Source organism: Pagrus pagrus (genome assembly GCF_965226575.1).
Source record: "Pagrus pagrus genome assembly, chromosome: 19".
NCBI classification, from domain to species: domain Eukaryota; kingdom Metazoa; phylum Chordata; class Actinopteri; order Spariformes; family Sparidae; genus Pagrus; species Pagrus pagrus.
In genome coordinates, this window is record NC_140203.1 from 8,153,381 (window position 1) to 8,175,142 (window position 21,762).

At 42.4% G+C, this 21,762-nt stretch overlaps 1 protein-coding gene across 18 annotated transcripts in view; it reads right to left on the bottom strand.

Moving 5' to 3' along the window:
- nedd4l (NEDD4 like E3 ubiquitin protein ligase) overlaps nucleotides 1–21,762 on the bottom strand; it is a 49,391-nt gene that overhangs the window by 14,915 nt on the left and 12,714 nt on the right. For 2 of the 18 annotated variants that reach the window (XM_084383710.1, XM_084383725.1), the window contains exons 6-16: nucleotides 12,723–12,758; nucleotides 11,993–12,043; nucleotides 9,745–9,821; nucleotides 9,282–9,384; nucleotides 8,270–8,424; nucleotides 7,942–8,077; nucleotides 7,628–7,816; nucleotides 7,385–7,462; nucleotides 4,555–4,614; nucleotides 3,516–3,662; nucleotides 971–1,165 (exon numbers count right to left, since the gene is read on the bottom strand). In XM_084383710.1, coding sequence (XP_084239836.1) covers nucleotides 971–1,165; nucleotides 3,516–3,662; nucleotides 4,555–4,614; nucleotides 7,385–7,462; nucleotides 7,628–7,816; nucleotides 7,942–8,077; nucleotides 8,270–8,424; nucleotides 9,282–9,384; nucleotides 9,745–9,821; nucleotides 11,993–12,043; nucleotides 12,723–12,758 — 1,227 coding nt within the window. Of the gene's footprint in view, nucleotides 1–970; nucleotides 1,166–3,515; nucleotides 3,663–4,554; nucleotides 4,615–7,384; nucleotides 7,463–7,627; nucleotides 7,817–7,941; nucleotides 8,078–8,269; nucleotides 8,425–9,281; nucleotides 9,385–9,744; nucleotides 9,822–11,992; nucleotides 12,044–12,722; nucleotides 12,759–17,966; nucleotides 19,146–21,762 lie in introns of those variants that run through there. The other 16 variants (XM_084383713.1, XM_084383712.1, XM_084383715.1 and 13 more) reach the window with 14 other exon arrangements.

A 21,762-nucleotide genomic window follows, 5' to 3' on the forward strand; every position in this document is an offset into this window, starting at 1 on the left:
TTGTTAAAGAATCAGACACTGCATCAACAAAACAGCAGCTAATGTCTACTGTCTGATCTCCGAGTCTCTGCAAGTGTTGACTGTGGAGTTCATATCTTGTCACTATAAAGACAGGAATGGATGACTTCAAAAATTCAATCTTCCTCTTCTTGTGAGTATATAGAGTTTATAGAGATGGGTAATAATTTTCTAAATGTTCCTTTCAAGATATTCACAAAGGAAGCCATGCTGCACAAATTAATCTTCAGATTGCTTTCATGGCTGCCTTTGTGTTACTAAAATGACCTCTGGATTTAATGATTTTTAATTTACAAGATCCATGTCAATGATTTGGACGTCCCGGGTTCACTTTAGCAAATTACAACAATCATTTGGGATGTGTGATCAATTTAAATAATGGATCCACCCAGCAGTAACTGGATCTGCCATCTTGGATTCACCACACAAGCTTCATTCTGTAAGCGTCTTTGCTTTAAAACACACTGTGCAGCAGAACGAGATGCTGACTGTGCCAAGAGTGCACACTGTTCACAACAAACTCATCACCATGAATAACAAAGCCGGAGTAAAGCTTGGACCATTTCATGCGACCAATCATCGTTAAATGGAGAGCTGTTTTGGCGCTCAGCAATCAGCTCAGTCGCCATTGAAGATGGAAAAAAAGAGTAGCGTGAAGAACGAAAATCCTCCATGGTGAGATAAAAAGAAGAGATGAAATGAGAAGAAAAGAGCGGTTAAATGATGAGATTAACATTTCCATAGGGTTGGCAAGGATGAAAAGAAAGAGAAGAAGCATCAAGACAGAGTTCACCTGAAAGAAGGAGAGATAAGATTAAAGGAAACTAAGGACTGGCTGATGTAGATGGGTGTGGATCATGATTTGGTCGTGTTTTGTCTACTCCCTAGAAAGTGTGGAAGGGCAAGGATTGGACAAAGAGGAAAGGATATGGAGATGGTGGCTAATTCTCACCTCCAAGGGGGTGGAAAGGGTGACAGTAGGGGAGCTGAGGCTACGAGGTCGTCGGACTTGGGGCTCATGGAGGTGGTTGTTGGAGGCAGTGGAAGAGGAGGAGGGGGTGGGTGGTGGTGCCAGGGCCGAGGCTCCTCCTGATGCTGCTGCTGCTGCTGCTGCTGCTGCTGAGGTGCTGGCTCCATCTTCAGTCAGCTGTCAGTGAGAATAGCACTTTTGAGGTTAAGTGGGGTGAAAACAAAACTTGTTCTCATCAAAAGCCATGCTGTCAGAGATGCTTGTCTGGCACCGGAAAGGTGTGGATGCAAGCTTTTCTCTCAGGGAAAAAAGAGTTTGTAAAACGTCAAAAGTTCATGTAGGCCCAAAGAAGGCCACCATTTTATCGCTTAAAAAATAAGTATTAAAGGGGAATTCAGGTATTTTTAAACCTTGGCTGTATATTTACATGTTTTGTTGTGTAAATGCTTCACACTAAGCATACTTTTTGAAGTTGGCCCAGTAGATCGCCTCAGCTGGTAGCCGCAACATGGCTGCAATGGCTGCAACTGTCAAAGTTGCATCCACTAAAAGTGATGAATGTTGCCACTGTCAGGCTGAGGTTGTTGTTCTAGGTGTCTGACATCATTATCAAAACGATTCCTACGGAGATAGTCTCATCTCGCTCAAGTCTTGCCCAAGAAGAAGCCTCGCTCTGAAACCTCAAGAGGTGAGTTGTTACAGTTGCTGATTCACCTAGATTGTCAATATCAGTTAAATATTTAGCCATTCATTTCTTTGCGAGAATTCAGAGACTTCTACTTGAGAGTGACTTGTGTCTCTGGTTACATAAATGATCTTATCATTTAACAAAGGTCTATCTCCACAGGAATAATCTCTCTAATGTTGTCTTAGAACAACAACCTTAGCCTGTCGGTGGCAAAAACAAGCACTTTTAGGCAGACAGGAGCTTTTAAATTTTAACTGATTGTAAAATCGGGTTGCATCATGCACATAATCTAACAGATGTTCTTCTCTCCAATCTCATACCTGCACATGCTACAAGATCTGAAAGTAATGGCGCATCACACACTGAAAGGATATTATTAAGATTATCGTGCCAGAGGGAGCAATGAGCCATCTCATGAGATGTCTCTCAGATCTCATGAGGAGGCAAATATAAAGAAAGGGAGACTGGCACAAGAAACTACTGTAGTTACGTAACACTTACTACAGTCAGAAACAGCAAAAGCAGGAGAAATGAGTCTGGATGAGAAAATATTTGGGGACACATGGTCAACATGGGTTGTCTATTCTTCATTGAGAACTAGAGGTGCGATTTCAACTGATTTCAACAGTTTTAATATCAATATCAATAATATGTAATCTAACATAAGCCTGAAGGGCTAGAATGTTTATCGTTACTTGACAGCACTATCCACTCTCCAGGGACATCGCTGTCATCGGCGGTTGTCAAATTACTGACGTAATGACAGTTGTTGAGTCGGCAGATTTTAAATCCTAGATATCAGACATGTTATTTATCTGGGCAGCCCTGATGACTCTGTGAGCAGTTTGGTAGGTTTAAGACTGATCTGTACAGCCAACACATTACCAGATAATCTGGGCTGAACTTCAGGATCGGCAAAGCTCCTGGACCAGATTGTCGGGAGAGGTAAATTAAGTATTACGTTGTGGCTGCCAGCTGAGGCGATCGACTGGACAGATTCCAAAACTTTTAGAAAGTATGAATCAATTACACACCAAAACATGTAAATATAGGGCCTAGGTTTAAAAATACCAGAATTCCCCTTTCATGATGGAGCACAGGCTTGGGATCCATAGGATAAGGTACTGAGAAAAATGACAGTTAGTCTTTCTTACATTCTCACCCAATCGACTGACACAATGGGTTAACCCACATTTACAATGGGCCACAACTATGTACCGAAGACAATGCTATGAAATTGTTATGCAAACATCTGGCAGTGTCCTCTTCTTCTGAGCAATAACAAAAAACAGATGAGAATCAGAGAAAGAGAAGTCTGTGCGATGAGAAACAACAGACAAACACGTATAATATAACCGGCGATGTGCTGATAAAAGCAGAAATGAAAGGGTGGATTTCAAGGAGGAGAGACATGAGCATCAAACATACACCCAGTCCCAAGTAGCAGTCTGTCCCTGAGCTCAGACTATGTGGAGTTGCCTCATTTGCAGACAGAAAGACAAGTGGAAAAACAGGGCAGAAATGGGAGAAAAAGGGAAGGGAAAAGTGGTGGTTGCAGTTCCATGCCGGGGTTTAGAAAGGCGAGACCAATAAAGAGTCGCACTTCATCCAGAGTATCAAACAAAGCGCTAGACACGGGGAGAAGGAAGACATACATGAAAGTTGGAAAGAAACCGGACAGAGAGAAAGAAAGAGTTGAGAGAGACCGATTATCTGTCCGTCATTCTTTATGGCCACACAGAGGAGAAACACAGGGGGGGAATAGAGGAAGAGGTCCGACACACGAGGTGACCGAGGTGAGGTCCAGTCCCATGCATAGAGTCCAGCCTGCCTGCAGACCTGCTGTACCTGCACGATCGGCCTAGTCCAGGTCGTGGTGCGGCTGTTATGGTTGACGTAATAAGTTCTTCCCTTGCCGTCCTTCCTCTCTTCCCATCCAGGGGGCAGGCCAGGGGTGGTCAAGGCGTAAGCAGTCGACGTGGGAGACTGGCCGAGTGTAGAGAGAGAGCAAAGACAACTAATCAGTACAGGCTGACATGTGGAGAGACATGAGGAGGGAATCTTTAATTACTTTTAAATGATTCTGCATGGAAAGAGAGCTTGGGCACAAATGTGTGTCTGTGAAAGTGGATAGAAACTGATGTTTTCAATAAAGTTTAGAGTTATTCCAACATACCACATGTTTTTTCTCATCTATCAAGAACAACACAAGAGCTTTGAGATATTTTCCCATTTCAGCTGCACAGAAGTAACAAACAGTTTAAGAGCAACATATGTTAGAAGATTTCTAACTCTAATGGAAAAGTAGGTGGCTGCGTATGATGTGAACTTTCACACACAAAACACAATAACACACAGAGCAGTACTAAAATAAACAGCACATGGGGAACGTGGTGGATCATTATTACGTTGCTGAGTGAACTATTAACCACTTGTAGAATAAAGATTACTGAACTAGTAAACCCAACAATCACAACTTTAACTGTGGGGACATTTTAGATATGGCTGTACATAGATAGCACTCTTCAACGTTGGACACCAGAGATGTTAAAAGATTTGCTTTTACACACACTTCTTCAGTCTATGTTGAAGAGAATGTTTGCTGTATTTTTTTAATGTATTTTGTGTCATGGGAATGTGTCTTATGAAGGAAAATGTTGGTATGCTGCCTTCTTGGATAACAAAGCTATACAAAGGATAGCTTCTGAAAGAAATGTAATTAAATTAAATGAACAATAATGTTGTTGTGTGGCTTTCTACCCAGGTGTAGGATCCAATTAAAATTCGTCAGGGGAAACATGTGGCCCATCGTACATGTCAGGGAATTAAGAGGTGTGTGACTGATAGGGTTTAAACTGCATATAAACTGTGATATTACCATAGACTCCTCACCACCTGAGACTGTTTGAGCTCTTGTTCTTCTTCTCTGAGAGCTCTGCTGGTGGTAGACAACAGGGGAAGATGGTCTTTAGTTCACAATGGTCATGTTTTCATTGACAGAGTGGAAGTTAGGGGCAAGGGAGAGTGATTGGGCAGCAGTGCAGTTTGAGTGAGGAAATACTGAATGCACAAAAGGGGGGGAATTAATTCTCAAAGGGAGTGAGGAGTGACGGAAAGGGAGGAGATTCTTGTGATTATGGGCCTTGGTGGGAAAGTGTGGTAACTGTGAAAATAGAAAAAAGACAGGGGACACCCACTGAAGCTGTGAGGTTGATTGGTAGCAGGAAGGAGCACACTTAATTTGGAAAGTAACTGCAGTTGTGATTGGTTTATGTGACTTCACACAAAGTGTGGGGTCAACGCTGTCAGTGAATTTTGGGTAAGTAAGTAAATCAACTGTAATATTAAGACAGACAAAGAACAAAAAAATCAAGACAGTTTGAGTCGCAGAAGTTTCAAGCTCGCATTTCCCTGTTGGAGGGAAGACACAGAATTTTTTTCCCCTGGACTGTAAATTTAATCCCCAACCAGTGCAGCGTCTTAAATCTCAACCCATGACGTGGAAGCTACAGTAATACCAGACAGAGAAAACAGTTCTGCATCCTGAAAATGTGAGAGCAGCGAATGTGAATTACTGTGCTGAAGTTCAGAGAAAGTTCATAAAAGGAGTTTGAATCTCAGACGAGAAGAAAATGATCAAGTGAGGAGAAAGCCAAAAATAGAAATTGTACCCAAGCAATTCAAAAGATGTGCCGCAAGCAAGATGACAATAGCAGTTCAGCCGACAATGTTTTATAGAGACACGTACTGGATATTGTTCTACTTCTAAACTACATAATCTGGAGGACAGTTAGTTCGTTAGTTGATTTGCACTGCCAACCCTAAAACAACAATCAGCCTTTTAACTACAGTGACGAATAATCTGAATTGAATTGGTCACAACCATAAAATAAATAAAGAAATATAAAACCCCAATTCCAAAAAGAGCTTGGACGCTGTGTGAAATGTACACAAAAACAGAATGCAAACAAACTGTGTTTACCGACGATGAATTTATAACGATGCCCCTTTCACAACCAACCATGACACTATCACCTGTTACCAGTGAGCCTGTTTACCTGTGGAATGTTCCAAACAGGTGTTTTTTGGAGCACTTCACAACTTTCCCAGTCTTTTGGTGACACTGTCCTAACGTGCTTGAAACTTGTTGCTGGCATCATATTCAGAATAAACTTATATTTACAAAAGTATTAGCAATTAATCTGTTTTATTGGTTGTAAACAGCATCCCAACTTGACACAGACGTTCAGATCTGTTTAGCTATTTTTACCAACCTCCTATTTAAGGATACTTGTAAAAGATAATACTTTTATAATTGTCAATAAATCCCAAGACAAAAACCAACAAATCAAAATATAACCGAAAACAATATTAAGTATTATCTGAGTAGCAAAAGCCTGATAGACAGAAGCGTATTCCTCAGTGACGTGGGCATCCATTGTTGTACAAAAACAGTTTTATTTCATATATTTAATATATTATAAATGAAATAAATATTAAACAGAATAACATAGTATTTATAAATTCTAAATACCGTAAGGAGTCATAACTGTTGCACTGGCTGACATGTCCCTTTATTACCTTTCGCCAATTCCATTCTGGTTTGAGTAACATTTACTAAAAACTACAATATCCAGGTGTATTAGGAAATTGATGAGTTTTATATGAGTTTTTTTATTTCATTCTCAGTAGCAACACATGAGCTTTAGTACAGCTTTCCACAGAAAGGAAAGGGAAGTCATAAAGTACCGAGTGGCGCAGTAGCACATTGTTGGTTTTGGACTTTGCATGGGATTTGATGACTATAAGAGAAATACAGAACAATGCCAGCCTTATCCTTTCGTCTCATCAGAAGTGAAGGCTACCGTTTTTCCGAGAAGCAATCTCATTTGCAGTGATTGATACAAACAGCACATATCCACCTACGATCACATCTGATTTCATTAGGAATGAATTAACCTTCACTGTGACGGGAAACTGCTCAAACATACGGTTTCCCTCTGATGGCTTCTTAATGAGCCTACTGTTGTCCGGTCCTTAGAGACTTGGCATTAAAGGGAAAGGCTGACATCAGCACCTGTACTTTTCCTTGGCTGGACACAGTCTCTGCTGTGACTCAGCTTTGTGACAAACATTTGACTCAGATCTTGTGACAGTCTGTTGAGCTGAATCTCCACTGATGCTATGACTCAGGACTCTCTGGGGAACGTTTGCTCTGACGCTGTGTGCTGTCCTACATCTTACTAGCCAATGCTTTCTACTGGAATGGTCATTCTGCTGGGACACGGCTGTACAGCCAACATTTCTACAATACATCAAACCCCTCACTGCTGCGAGTGAATCACAAAGAGCAGAGAGAACTAGTGAGGAGGGTGAGGAAGAGGTATGGCAACCCTTCAGAGGTGAGAAGAAAAGGAATAAACGGTAAATCAAAGAGAGCAGGAAGGAAAGGTGAGGAGGAAGCAACACCTGCCTAGTATGAACAAGTGGAAATTTTAAATGCAAGGAGGAGCAAAGACGTGATGTGTGCTACACCCACAGCACTGAGGCATGCCAACAGAGAGTAGGTAATTAGGACAACAATGCCTGCTTGCTTGACAAACAAAGGGCTGTTCCCTACGCTAGAAGCAATTTAACAAGGAAAGGAAGGAAGTCAAAGAAGAAAGAGAACAAGATGGGGGGGAATGTCGGGGTTCACATGTATGTACCATTAGAGGAGGAGCCTGGGCCTGATCACTGACACCATCCGTCATACTTGAGGATCGGAGTCTGTTTGACAGCTGGCCCTGTTAAAAAAAAGCAAGCAGGGAAAGAAGAAACAACTTTACTGCGAGCGCTCTGTCAAAAAGACCCACCTGGAAATCAGTTAGTCTGGCTTTATTTACACCATTGAGTCTTTTGAATGTGGAGGGATTCAGGTTTTGACTGCTGCTTTAAAACTGCACTCTCACCAGAGCAGAGCTAGGCCCTGGCACTTCGCCGTTGGTATCAGGAGTGAGTGACAGCCTCAGATTTAAGTCTTCAGAAAACTCCTGGGTGACGGGTGTTGGTGGCGGCGGGTGTTGTGGTGTCAAGACAGAGGAGGGGCCGGGCAGAGACTGACTGTCAATAGGATCCTCTTCTGTGATTAGCTCCCAGGACTATGGGAGCAACAAGGAGACACAGCCATGACACAATAGTTACATTTTATCTCTAGAGACAGATGTGGCTCGGTATGTGTATGTATTTGTATTTGTATATGTATATGTATATTCTTCTCTCTCACATTGTCCAGGTCTCTGGGCTCCAGGTGCTCGTTCTCTAGGTCTTCACTGATGTGACGTCTCGAACGGAAAACACGATGTGCTTCCTGATGGATCTGCCGCTGTTGATTGTCACTCTCAGTCTCTGAAATAACATCCCTGAAGGAGAGGAAGGGATTTCAGACAAAACACGTGTGATTATTTCAGAAAAAGACTTGGATTCTTGTCACCACTGAGGTTTTATAGGCAACCAGCAGAGCTACAATAGTCCCACATATGACCTGATTTTCAAATTTTTTTTAATGGAAAAATATATTAAACTAAAAACACAAGGAGAGAGATCAGACATACATGTTGGAGGGCCTTTTCCACTGTGTAGAGCGGTTGTTGTGGTTGACATAGTAGGTGCGTCCCAGGTTGTCCACCTTCTCTTCCCAGCCTGGGGGCAGTGGGGGCAGCAGCTGCTGGGGTCGCTGGGAGCCCGAGTCCGCAGACTCATCCCATCCCTGAAAGAGAAAGTTTTTGTCATCAGGTTTTATGAGTAACTCCAAGATCCCGTGGTCACAGATATCCCAGTGAGCTGACAGCTCGTCAGACACGCATGCACATTGGCAAATCGTTCTGATTTAAGACGGGATTCAGGCTTGGAAATGCATCAAAGATGATGCACTTGTGGCTGGTGAAAACCTTTTTTGAGGACTGTGTCGTGGTTTAAAATGTTTTTGTCTGACAAGCTGCTCACTGGGCCTCTGACCACAGGATATAAGACAGAGCTAATGGGCATTAATATCACTGCCATCATTAACAAATTTGAACTCTCTCTTTTAGGATAAGTTGGCAGGGAAGAAACCATGAAGAACAACAGTAAAGCTGATGTAATACATTTCATTTCAAACCCAGAAAGTGAAAATGAGAGAATTTTCACTTTGAGGGAGGTTCGCAGTGTGGCATTGAAATTTTAATACGTTGGCTGTGAAATGTCACTTCATCTGTGAAGACTTTCACTTTTTCTTTTTTATTGCACCTCTCTTGCACTTGACAAGAAATCCACAATTGAACACACACACACATGCAAGAACACACATAAAGTAAAAGGGGAAGAAGCTCCGATTTCTCCAAATAACAGGCAGCATTGTAAATGGTTTTTCCATACGCTGACCTGGAAAAGACTTTCACCAGATTCTGGCAGAGATGCTGCCTGAATTCTTAGAGAAAAGAATACAAAGAAGAGCCATCCGTTCTCCTCTTACTCTCAAAAACCACTCTCACATTTTCTATTGGTACAAATTGTGAAACTCGCTTTCATCTTCATGCTTAGAACCGTGTTCTTTACGTGGAAGGAAGGAATAAGACTAGAATCTACCTCGGCTTCCTCCCTCATCTCTCCAGCCTCCTCCTCTGGTCCTCCTTGTTTGGGCAGATAGGCCATCTTCAGGCGCAGGTAACCCTTCACCCTGGACTTGTGACTACAAGGATAACATCAGCAAAAATGGACCCACATGAAAACAGCACATCATAACCAGGTGGCCCCTGCACCCTCAGGGCCTCTTGTAGGCTAATGCTGAGAAATGCAGGGGAGTTTCCAAAGTGCCTATTAGCACCAGATGGTCTTTCACCTTCAGTGTTCAACTGACCGTCACATTAACTTATTGCTCACCAGGGGTGATATGACACCAGCCAACATAGCATTGCAAACCACAATTAAATTCACAGAGAGTTTAATAATCTGTCAATGTCCAACTACTTGCTAATTGAGGAAAACCAGACACAATTTAACCTATGAAGTTAAATTACTGGTATCACATTTCACTGTTTACTTGTCACACCTGGTAGAAACTGACCTTCTGGGCCGCAGGAGGAAGTCTTTAAATGTGTAGGGCCGCTCCATAGCCGGGTCCTCTGTCTGCAAATTAAAAGGGAAGTATTGTTGACAGTAATCAATTGCACAGACAGGCAAATACACATGTTGCAGGGTATGAGTTTACAACACGGCTGGAACCCACTGCACAGCCATCCCAGGATATTATGCAACAGTGAGCGTCTCCTGTTACATATTGAACAGCAAAATTGTCTTTTGTAATTCATAGCAATCTCCCACTACTGTCTGACTAGGCCAAACCAGTCCAGACTGGCTGCTCACCACATACTGTTCCGTAATGTACTACTAAATCAGACTGTCAGTTTCCATATCAGGGTACAAGCTTGATTGCAAGTTTTGTATAAATGATAATAATAATAATTTGAGATGAAGCTTCGGGGACCAAACTCAATGAAAATTCAGTCTTAATCTACTCAGCCTCATGCAGATGAAAAGACAGGGGGAGTTTCAAAGTGCACAAAAGATTTCTGGAGCTTCACAGCAAAGTGTTGTGGCCTTCTCCTAAACAAGCAAAGTAAATGGGGACAACTGAAACATGAAATGGCTTCCTAAAGCTCATCCGCTCATTATGAAAAGACGTAATTTACACTCACAACATGGCCGAGCTTGTGCACCCAATTCAGACCGGCACAACTGCTCTTAGCTTAGCAGCTACAGTGAAGATATTGGCTTAAATTGGCTTAAATCAGTTTGGGACCTCAGGGCTTCTGTAACCATGTTGTGGTTTGTAACAAGTCCCAATCTACTTCAGCTGTTTAGGAGAATGCTGCAACTCTAGTTTTGCTGTGAAGCTCCAGAAATGTTTTGTGGAATATAAATTTCAGCATGACGGTGAGTAGACGATGGCTGAATTTTCATTTTTGGCTGAACTTAACCTTCAACATCATTAACATTAAGAATTGATGACAGGTTTTGTAAATAAGGCAAGTTTGAAAACATTGCTATAAAAAGCATGTACCCCATCTTATGTGTGACTTGGAACAAGACCTTTTGCACTTTGCGGTGAATGAAAACTGTGTTTGGAGAAAGTTTCAAGCTTCCACAAGGCAAATGTGGCTGCCAGGTTAATTCAGATGAGTCAGAAACTTATGAGGGGAGGTCTAGAGGAAGCTAGTATGGAGAGAAAGGTGATGACTAAAGTAATGTCCAGTAACTACGAATGAGAGTGCAATTCTCAAAACATGTAGTCATGCATCTATACAATAAGGCTGCAACTATTTTCATTACAGATAAATCGTTTTCAAATTGCTGCTTCTGTCTAACCAACAGTCCAAAAAACCACATACTTTTCATTTACTGTCATAAATAACATGAAAAGCAGCAAATCCTCAAATTTAGGAAGCAGAAATCAATGTTTGATCTGTTGAAAATGGCGAACGACAGCCAATCGTCTGATTGATTAATTAACTAGTCACTGCAGCTCTGCGACACAAGCATTGCAGTAGCTTATTCATGCTCAGCTCAATCTTTTTCAGCCTTAGCTGCATCAGAACCAAATATTCTCTATCTTGTCCCCCCTGGCTTCACCTCTCAACATGACTCAGCTTTTATCTGCTGCCAATTTCCTGGACCTATGGGAGCCAAATAAGACATTAATAATTAACCCCAACACCTTTTACTGATGTGCTTTAAAAAGGTTTACAACTTGGAGAGAACTTCAGAGAGACACAACCAGTCTGACAGCACAGCTCTGTACCGAGTCGACGAGGTGCTGCTTCAGAATGATCTCAAAGTCTATTTGTTTGAGTTTCAGGTCCTGTTTGCCTACGTCAAACCATAACTGTAAAAACTGCCAAGCAGCACACACTGGTTCTACATGTTTCTACATTTTTTTAAAAAGCTTTTATCTCCCGGCAGTCCACAGTTTCCAAGCAAGTGCATGTGAATGTGTGAATTTGACAAGTGTAGCTTTTTCCATTGATTCAGGGGGCAGCCCCGCCCTCAGGACGCTCTGTTTACATTCTAGACAGCCCGCTTTCCACGTCTAACAAGGAGTGTGCTGTTTGATCACAACAACACGCTACTTGTGTGGCTAGCACTTTCTCACACTCAAGACAGACGCCCACAAAGGCACTCTTTGCCCGACCTTCACAGAGGTTGATCAGGCAGAGCAAAAACCGAAGATAAGAAACAGCTGAGTATTCAAAACAGTCAGTCTAGCCACAACCACACACAAACACACACAAATAACTCACCGGCAAATGGCTGAGAGGAACATCAACTTGTCCCAGGAAATCATCTCTGGTCTAGGAGAGAAAACAATAAAGTCACCTTCAGCAGCTTAATTTTAGAAGTAGCAGCTTTCTGTGTGTCTGGGGAATACCCAAATTTCCAGCGGGGGAAGAGAGGGGGAAAAACCACAATGTTGAAATGAATTACCTAAAGCCCAGCAGCATTTTGTGTTTATTGTCACAGACAGAGTGAAAGAGACAAAAGATTTTCATTTCATTGACGGCCGCATCCAGAAATATCCTCCAGACTATTTTTATGGACACCTGTGATCTGAAAATCTCAGATAGTTGCAAAACTGTGAAGTGCAATTATGTTTGAGCAATTTCTTCCACGTTCGTTGTGGCTCATCTTTTCTGCCAATCAGCAAAGATTTCCACAAGTGTCCCTGCAGAGAGGCTCAGTCTAGGGTTTTATTTCTGGACAGGCCTTTGGTGTCATTTAATAGGAGAAGAACCCGTGAACCCAGCAAGGAAAAATAACATCCACTGCCACCAGATTTGAAGCCAAGTCAGCCAAACAGAGGGAGAGAAGGATAGATGTGATGACAGGGGAGAACCAGGAAAGGTTTGCGTTTCAGATTTAAGAGGCCTGTAGATTTATCCGTCCTTTTGTCGTAATTAATGCAGACTGGGAGGAAAAGAGGGAGTGGACGGATGACTGGACCGCACAGCAGCAGCCCCCATTAGTGATTACCTGTGTGAGATGGAAAAGGCCATTCTTGGAAGAAGCCTGTGTGTGGGACACAACTGATTTAGACAACAGGCATTATCTGACAATGTTCGTTTCTACTAAACACTGTTGGTTTCTCAGTTTGAGTATTGATCCACCTGTATGTTGTGGGAGACTTCATGGGTTGTCAGGAAGTGTACAATGCAAAAAATACTAACCCACTGTTGTTAATAAAAGAGCAACCTGGCAGTCTCAATGTTTCTTTTGAAGACTGCTCATGTATTCCTCCAGCCTTTATGTACAAAAGAGGGTATTTTCAATGTCATCTGTAAAAGTTGCTTCAGCACTGCACACGAGTAGCACAGTCATAAAAATTCAATATGGAGTTATGAAAACAATTTTCAACTGAATTTAAAATGTGGCAAACTCTTTATATCGACTTGATCTGACAATGAAACTTAATAATATTTGTGGTGCCTTGTTTAATTTGAGTCAGCAAAAATGAACTGCACATGAAGGAAAATTCAAAACCACTTCTTTCATCCTCAGAGCTTCCTTAAATATGTTCAAATCTAGTTTTGCAAAGTCGATATTCAAGTAATGTAGTAAAAACAAGAAAAAAACCTGCACTGTTGGTACTTTCTTACAACTGTGCTGGCCAAGTCCCGCGTTTTCATACAAGTTTAAGGTATATGGCTGACACGCTGGTTTATTCTGATCATCAAAAGGAAAAAATAAAAGCAAAAGTGTTGGAAAGTGAGTGCACTCGGCTCCCACCGCAGTTAACAGACCTGGAATTCAATGGTGATAGGTTACAAATGAGTCACATAAAAAGTAGAGTTATTAATGTACAGGCATGTAAACAAGCACTTGTCAATCCATGTGTACTCTCTCTCACACACACACACACACACCTACACACACTTTATTTTAAACAATTTCTTCCCGGAAAAAGTCAGAACCACTACTGTGTAAATTACAGCAGTCTCTGCTTGCACTTCCCAGAACAACTCGACGATTCATTTACCGCTTTGCATAACTCCTGAGTAACTCAAAACAGTGAATCACGAGCTTTATCTGAACTGGACGAGAGCAACAAAAGCAACCTGGACCGCATCATGAGTGTGACAGTATCATATTACACTCTGACATGTGTTGATCTGCTAGCAACAATGTGAATTTGTGAAACACTTAGTTCTGTGTAAATAAAGTTTAGAATTACAATCAATGTTGCAACTAGCACTTGCTTCACCTTTGCTACCATTCTAAATGAACCTTTAATGAATAGTGGCTCTGTAGCCTATGAAATAGTCTGTGGTGATGGCAGTGTGTATCATGGGACAAACGGCTGTTTTTTCTGTCCTTAACAATAACAAGCATTTTAAGCTGTGGGTATGAGTATGCAGAGGGATATAATTGCAGAGTCATCAAAGGGTCACAGTTGAGCCTGCAGCTGCCTCTCAGGGCCAGGTTACACTCAGAGAGGGAGGGAGGGTGCCATTGATGACCCAGAGGAGGAGGAGGAGGGACGATGAGTTAAAGAGGCATGAGGCAGATGAAGGCCTGTTATCTAGCAGCTAGCTTCAAAAAAAGTTAGCAGCTCTTCTTACACAACAACTTCATATTGTGGGGTCATATTGTGAAATGTATTACTGTATTATCTGTTTGACCGATGTCATATGTCGAACTATGTTTAACATGTGTATACATGTCTACAAGGGTACTGCCTAAGATTGCAAAATTATTTTTTGTGTAAACTAAGATTAAAATTATATTGAAATGTATCATATTGTATTAGTGGTGTCAGAATATACCGATATTATTATACCGTTTCTTTCTGTTCTTGCTTTGTCATAACAATTATAACAATAATAACAATTATTATGATTTTTTCTGGCCACAATAATCATGGAGTACAGATCTGATATCGTAACAGCTCTTTGTTGTTTCATATCCAGTAAAAGAAAAAACACAAATGGGCCACTTCAATCAAATCACAAAACGCTTACACATACATCTCTCTGTATGCTGAGAGTTTAGGATTTTATATATTTGTTTCTCTGATTTCTGCCACTACTCAAACAATGGAGGGGAATGCAATTCCATTTGTGGTGCTCACACCAAAGATTCACACCTGCTGATTTTTTTTAATGGTGTTCTTCAAAGATGTAAGCACCACCAATGAAATTCCATTCATGCATAATGTACCTGAACAAATAAAACCAAATCTATCAACATGTCTTGATGCCACAAGAGGGAATAATAACAATGGGCATTGCTAATGGTGGTTGCACTTATCTGCTATGCATGAAGAGGTGGTAGCAGACTGAGAGTTTATGATATAGAGCAACTTGGAACAGGTCCAGATTGGCAGTGAAGTGTGAAAAGGTTGTCTCACCTACTCAACAGTCTCTGTGCTGACACAACTGAATTACAATGCCGTGCACCTCTGAGAGATAAGAGCTGACAGAGAAAAGCCCTTTACAACAATAGCAATATCAATTCCTCTCACATGCTACTGGACCAAAATAAACATCCATCCACAATCCCGTCTCAGGTAAATATAGCAAACCCAGTGGCCTGAAAGAACTCTTTGTGAATGGCAACTGGGGGTGAGCGTCCAGGCAGGGCTGTAACAAGGCCATGGCACGGTGGCATAGCTGTCTACAGATAGTCTAGCTGGCACACACACACTCGTAGTATCCCATCATGCAGGGCTTTAAAAAGGGGCACTCCAACTCCAGGCGAGCAGTTGGGGAAGACCTGTCATTATGGTCTAAATGAGGATTTCCTTGTTGCATGAGAAACAGGAAGCCCTTGGGTAACACAACACCATGTGTCTTTAGAAAAGGAAAGGAGAAGGTGTGAAAAATGCATTCAAGTGTGGCCTAAGTGCTGTCAAAACTCTGACTAAAAATATGTTGAGATTGTAGATCCAAAACCAGAAATAGTTAACCAAATCATACACCATAACATTTGGGTTCAAGGTTAAGCAATTTTTAGCATAATGCAGATATCCTTGTGGGCACATTGCAGAGTTGTTTTTGTAAACAAAAGTTATGTTAACATTCAGCGTTACTGACTTTGGCATGGTGTCCTTGTGGTCCTACAAACTGCTGAATGCACTCCCTTCCGCATGAGACACTTGCACAACTTGTTTTCTGAATATTTTAAAACCTGCATTATTAACATAAGAGCATGGATCCCTGTCCCAGGGGGCTGGGTTAAGACAAAAACTTAGAAATGACGCCTGAATTCACCAATTCATTGGTCATGTCAATGACATCTGAAATATGCATACCTTTTTCATTTTATGTGGATGTGATGTGCCTAGAACATTGCCTTTTCACAGTCATCTACACTGTAAATGTCTTTAATCAGGGTTAACAGGCAAGTTGTAACCATGGTAACAACTGCAAGATAGGGTTACACAAACTCACAGACTCACTTACATTGACAATGCCGGGCTCAAGTGGGGTTTGAACCTAAAAAGAACGGCTGTCGAGTTTAATAGGACTCAGTTTCACCTTTCTCTAACTCACTCTGGTTTGGACAGAAAAATGCAGGCTGAGCCACACCATACTTTACATCCATATTAATTTGCTAGCAGTTAACATGCCTTCACCGGTGCAATGTTGTGTATCTTGGCACCTCACTATCACCTATAGATCAGTGGAATAATGTGGAATAATTGTCAGGACCGTGTACGTGCTTACATGTGCATCCTCATGCACGAGGCAACCAATTCGAGGAACGACTCATAAAAAGCTGCTTCATAGCAGTACTAGAAAGTCAAGTACACCACAGAGTACAATTTGATCCATTATCGTTCATCAGTAGAGTACAGTGGCCATGACTCATGAAATAATCAAACAGATGGGGAAAGCAGAAAGTAGTGGTAGTGTAGCTGTAGCCTTCAAAAATCAATCTGAAAAGAAACAATTACTTGTAAAGCCTGGTATACTTACAACGTGTGACAAGACATCATAACAGTGCTTCATTTTCAGGTGTAAATATCCAGGTTGTATACATTGTAAAAGTAGCAGGCGAGCACAATATTTAAGCATCTGTTTTAGGCAATCCCTGATGACTCCTGGCAGCAGACCCTTCATAGGAAACTACTGGGAGTAATCCTTATATAGTCAATGACAGACCCATAATTTAAATATCTACAATAAGGTTTAACGCTGTAATTCGAAGCTGCATCTTGAAGTTTCTGTTTATTGTCCACATTGTTTAAAAGCGAGGTACAGAACATACTGTTGCTAAAAAGTCTGATATCTAAAGTGATTTAACAGGATGCTTGTGAATGATGAACGGATTATCAAAGTCAAACTCTCAAGATTTGTTTTGCTTCCAAAGCTTGAGCTATACATTCATGGAGTTCAGACAGCAACATCAAAAGACTCAAGGCTTCAGGACACTGATAGCTTGTCAAACTTCCTGATCATCGTTTGGGCCATAACGATGTCTTAGGTCTTAATCACTCATGCAGCAGCTGCGAGGATACGGATCCATACCAGCCTCGAGCCAAAGAAGACACGCCGCCTGCCCGCTCTCAAAATCAACAACCGTGCTCGAAACAGACTAAAGATAGAAACAGCCAACTCTCAAAGAGCACTGGCTGCAGTTAAGGGTATTACCAAACTTAAGTGTCACATTTCTGTGAAGCAGAAGGCGACAAGTGCATTGGGAAAGAAGGGATCCATCCCTGTTCCTGTTTTCCTTTCATGACTGGCCGATGTGTGTAAAAAAGTCAAATGCCTGTGGTCGTGAAGTGAAAGAGAGCCAGTGTGTGTGATTTAGTTCAGCAACGATGTCTGTGCTTTTCACTTCCCAGAATGTCACCACCCTCTTCCTGCACCATACGGATTTCTGCTCGTCTGGGGTGGATTCAGCAACTGAAATAAGTAAAATACGAGGAACTATGCAAATTTGATGTGAAATACTTAAAAATTTCACAAAGTCTGCATAATTTAGACAGGCAGGCTCGACTTTTTTACCCTGATTCTCATTTGTTATGTCCATGTTCCTCCTAGATGCCCCCCTTCTTCTGGCTTCACTACATGCTATCATGTGTTCAACTAAATGTCATATGAGCGAGATGACCCATCCACTATTTGTTGTGACCGTTTACTATTCATTCTCAAATTAATTTATCTATCATGAAAACAAAAACAACGCTAATCTCATTGTTATAACAACATTTGCAAAATCTTTTTCACTAATCCACCCAACAATCCTGCTAAAGTTTTTCCAATTATTTACCTTGGGATTATTCCTTGTCGAATCATTGCCAAGACTCACATCCTGATCTCCACCTCCGCCTGGGGTGAAATATATCTTGAAATGAGGCTGCCTTCTTGAAGTCTCCCCACTGATTTTGAAAGTACAGCCATTAGATCTGTTTCTTGCTTCCATGTCTGTTTGGTTCTCCTCTATAGCTTGGCTATCGGTACCAGTTTTCTGGTGTTGATTCTCCAGCAGCAGCCTCTGATGAGACGAGCTTCTCTCCAATCGAATTCTTGGGTAACGCACCATTCTGGCAAATCCAACATCTGTGCATTCTTCCGGGGATGCAGCAGCTTGTTGCCTGCCCTGGCTCTGATCCTGGTTCTGATTTTGCTGGAGCTGAAACACAAGTCTCTGTGTTCCACCATTAACAACAGCGGACTGGTCCAAGCTCGGCTGCTGGACAGACCAGCCAGTACCACCATATGGGAGGATTCTGAAATGCTGGATGTCAGAACCATCAGGAGAGTTTCTCTGGATACAAATACCACCAACAGTGATACCAGGTTGGCCTCTGCTATAAACAGTATGGCCATTGGAACCAATGCTAAAGACCCTGCGTTTGGGCAGGTCCGGCTCTGTCAGAAAAGTTTGTGAATTTAAAGACTCTGGGCTGTCGTACGGAGGAGGCGGATGTCTCGGAACATCTTCCCCGATCTGTTCGGTATAAGCAGGTGCGGGTCCTGGAGGAGTGTAACAGGGCGGTGGGACATCATCGGCATGACCACGGGTATCTCCATTACTTGATCCATTGGAGCGCTGGAGGGAGATGTGCATGGAGGAGCTTTTCGTGGGCCGTGGCTCAGTGTAGGCGGCGAGCTGAGGTATGAACATGGAGGAGCTGCGTTTAAGCGAAGGCTCCGACCGCGAACCAAAAGCTCTCGGTGGGACTGGCTCCTGAGAAGGCCTCGATACCGGAGGAGGCTGCATGCGGAGCGGTGTGACCACATCCATGTCTCCCTGCTGCTCCTCGGAGTCTCCTTCCAGGATCTCCGGGGCTGTGTTACTGCGGCCTGAGCCAAAGTACAAACGCAGACGTTGTGCCATTTTCACCTCTCGTCCCACAGCTTCTGTTCCCCCTCACTTTTACTCTGACTGGCTGTTTGGTTCTCTCCTCTGGCTCCAGTCTCGGTCTCTTAGTGTCGCCCACTTCTCTCCTTTGGCTGGCTAGATGACTGATCCCCTCTTTTTTTTTTTCTTCCACTCCCTCTCTCTCACCCCCCCACCCTCCCTCCCACCAACTCCTAGTCTCTTCCACAACTTTCCTTCCCACAGTAAACTGAGGAAAGAAATTACACCAACAAAACTAGACTGCCACTGCGAAAGAGCTGACAACTTTACACTACGCACTCACAGGAATGACAGAGTGGAGGCTAAAGACAGGAAGGTTGAGGGGGAAAGAAAAAAAAAAAAAAAAAGAAGGATCCCTGTATGCCAGACTCTTAGCACAACCAAGCACTAGCGACAGACAGCAGAAATAGCCCCTGAGCCGAGTGACGGCCAGCATTCCTGACATGATTGGATAAGAGTGGCCGGCGCTCCTGGTTTCCGAGGTGACAGTGGGTTGCCTGTCAGTCATGTGACTACCAATGGCCCTAACACCTCCTGTTACAACCCCATGCTGCCCTCGAGTGCCAACCTTCCTCCCCAAACACATCCAACTTATCACCATCCATCCCTTTCCCTCCATTCACATGATCTCTCTCAAACCCCCGCCCATTTCCCTATCTCTACACCTCTCATCAATGTGCTAACTCCTATGTACACCCAGTTTGGTATTTTTTAACCACAAGTTACTTCTTCATTTACACATCATTTACTGCTTCATTCCTTTCTTAAACTGCTATTTTGGTATCTAAGCATAGCTCAGTTTCTTGTAGGAGTACTTAATAGCTTCCTCAAAACACCATCATCTCTTATCTTAAAACATCACTGTTAAATGTGACCTCTACACTCTCGCTTCCGTAAAAGTCATGACTAATGCACATAATATCACCCTTTCTGTAGTTACTGATTACCCTGGAGAAGAAAGGTAGGGAGCAAGAGAAGAGCAAGAAGAAATTATTTGAGAAACTGATCCATAAATCTCTTGTATACAAACACTCAATACGACATCCATATCCTTTTTCAACAGGTAAACTGTTCACAGAGTACAAATGGAGACTAACAATCTGGAGGACAAATAAAGCTGTTCCTTCTTGTAGCTTGGAAACATTAAGAAAAAAAGCATAAGGAAGTTGTTGCTAAAAATGGACCAGAAAAAAAGGCAGCAGTCAGAGTGAAGACAGGATATCTGACAGATTGCAGCTTTGATAAGGCAAAGCACAATCCTCTCTGGAGAGAGATATCCAAGTATTCTCCAAACGGAATAGGCTACGCTGTCTCCATACACAGCCAAACACTTGTCTGTCTGGTGGTTTTACAGGCCCACTCTGTTTGCATCCAAAAACCGCCCAAGATACGACTCAGCTGTGATCCTCGCCTGCAATGCTGAAATTAGGCACACAAATTATGATGGTTGTAATATACTACTTGGCTACAGTACAGGGAAAAGAGACAGTTTCACAACATACTGTACATTCATGAGAGCGTTCTTTATGCTGCTAGGCAGCAATGATTCACCAGTGGATCAGCATGAGAAATGAGAGGTTTCAGGCTACTTTGCCCTGAGGCCAGAGTTAGCGGGGGAGCTGCCTGCCCCCATGCACAGAACTGACAAAGTCCAATGCTAATCTGGCCTTTCAGAAGTGTATCATCCAAAAATCTGCTCCAACTTCTGACTGGTTCGACCCATGGTTTAGCCCTTAGTGCGTCACCTTATCTGCTTTAAAAAGGCAAGCTGCAAACAAGTTGACGGCCAAACCACTGGTGGTGCACCACAGTGGGAATGGGAAAAACAAAAAAGAAGAGAATTCTCCATTGTGGACAAGAGGGGATCAAGGAGACAGGCGATATTGACTGGAGGCAGACAAACAGACAAAAGGAAAAGACTGTAGAGCAAAGACAATTCGTGGCTTGGCAGCCGGTTACACTTGGTGCTGACACACTGCCTACAGTGTTAGGCACAGTCAATAAATGTGTGTGTGAAATGTTATGGAGAGTGTTCTGTATAAAAGAAACAAAATGCCAATGTGTGGTCCAATGGCAGCTAGCCCAGCTTGCCAAATGACATAACATGCCTGCTTCAAACAAAGCACAGTACACTGTACTGTAGGCCTATTCTTTATTTACGTTCCATGTTAACTGTAAGTCTCATATGTAGTTCTTCTTTATTTTGTTGGCACCGATATTAGTCAACATTTAGTACACAGAAGTGAACCACAATCTCTCGTGTGCTACAGCACAGAGTTTAGTCTAACTTTTCATCTCTTCTGACAAATAAACCATAAAATTAATGGATGCAAGAGCACAAGCAGCCTCTTCAAAGAAATGCTGGCCAGTGGTGGAGGAGCTGGCTTGGCATGCACCTAGAGATAGACAGAAAAGCACCTCTTCAGACATATAAGGAGATGACCAGGCTTGAGGCTGGCTCTGCCGTGTTTTCTTGTGTTATCCTCTTCTATACGGCAACAGAGAGCTCCCACTGTACTGGAGTAAAAATTAGAGCTGCCCTTTTGTTAGTAGGCTGAGTGCCAGTGAATCCCCTCTGCACAGGCGTGTAGGACACACACACAACACACACCAACGTGGTGTTGGGTTTAACAGTACATGAAACATGCAGCTTTAACTGACTGAATGAGTGACTTTCTGCACAGATTAAGTCATCAGGAAA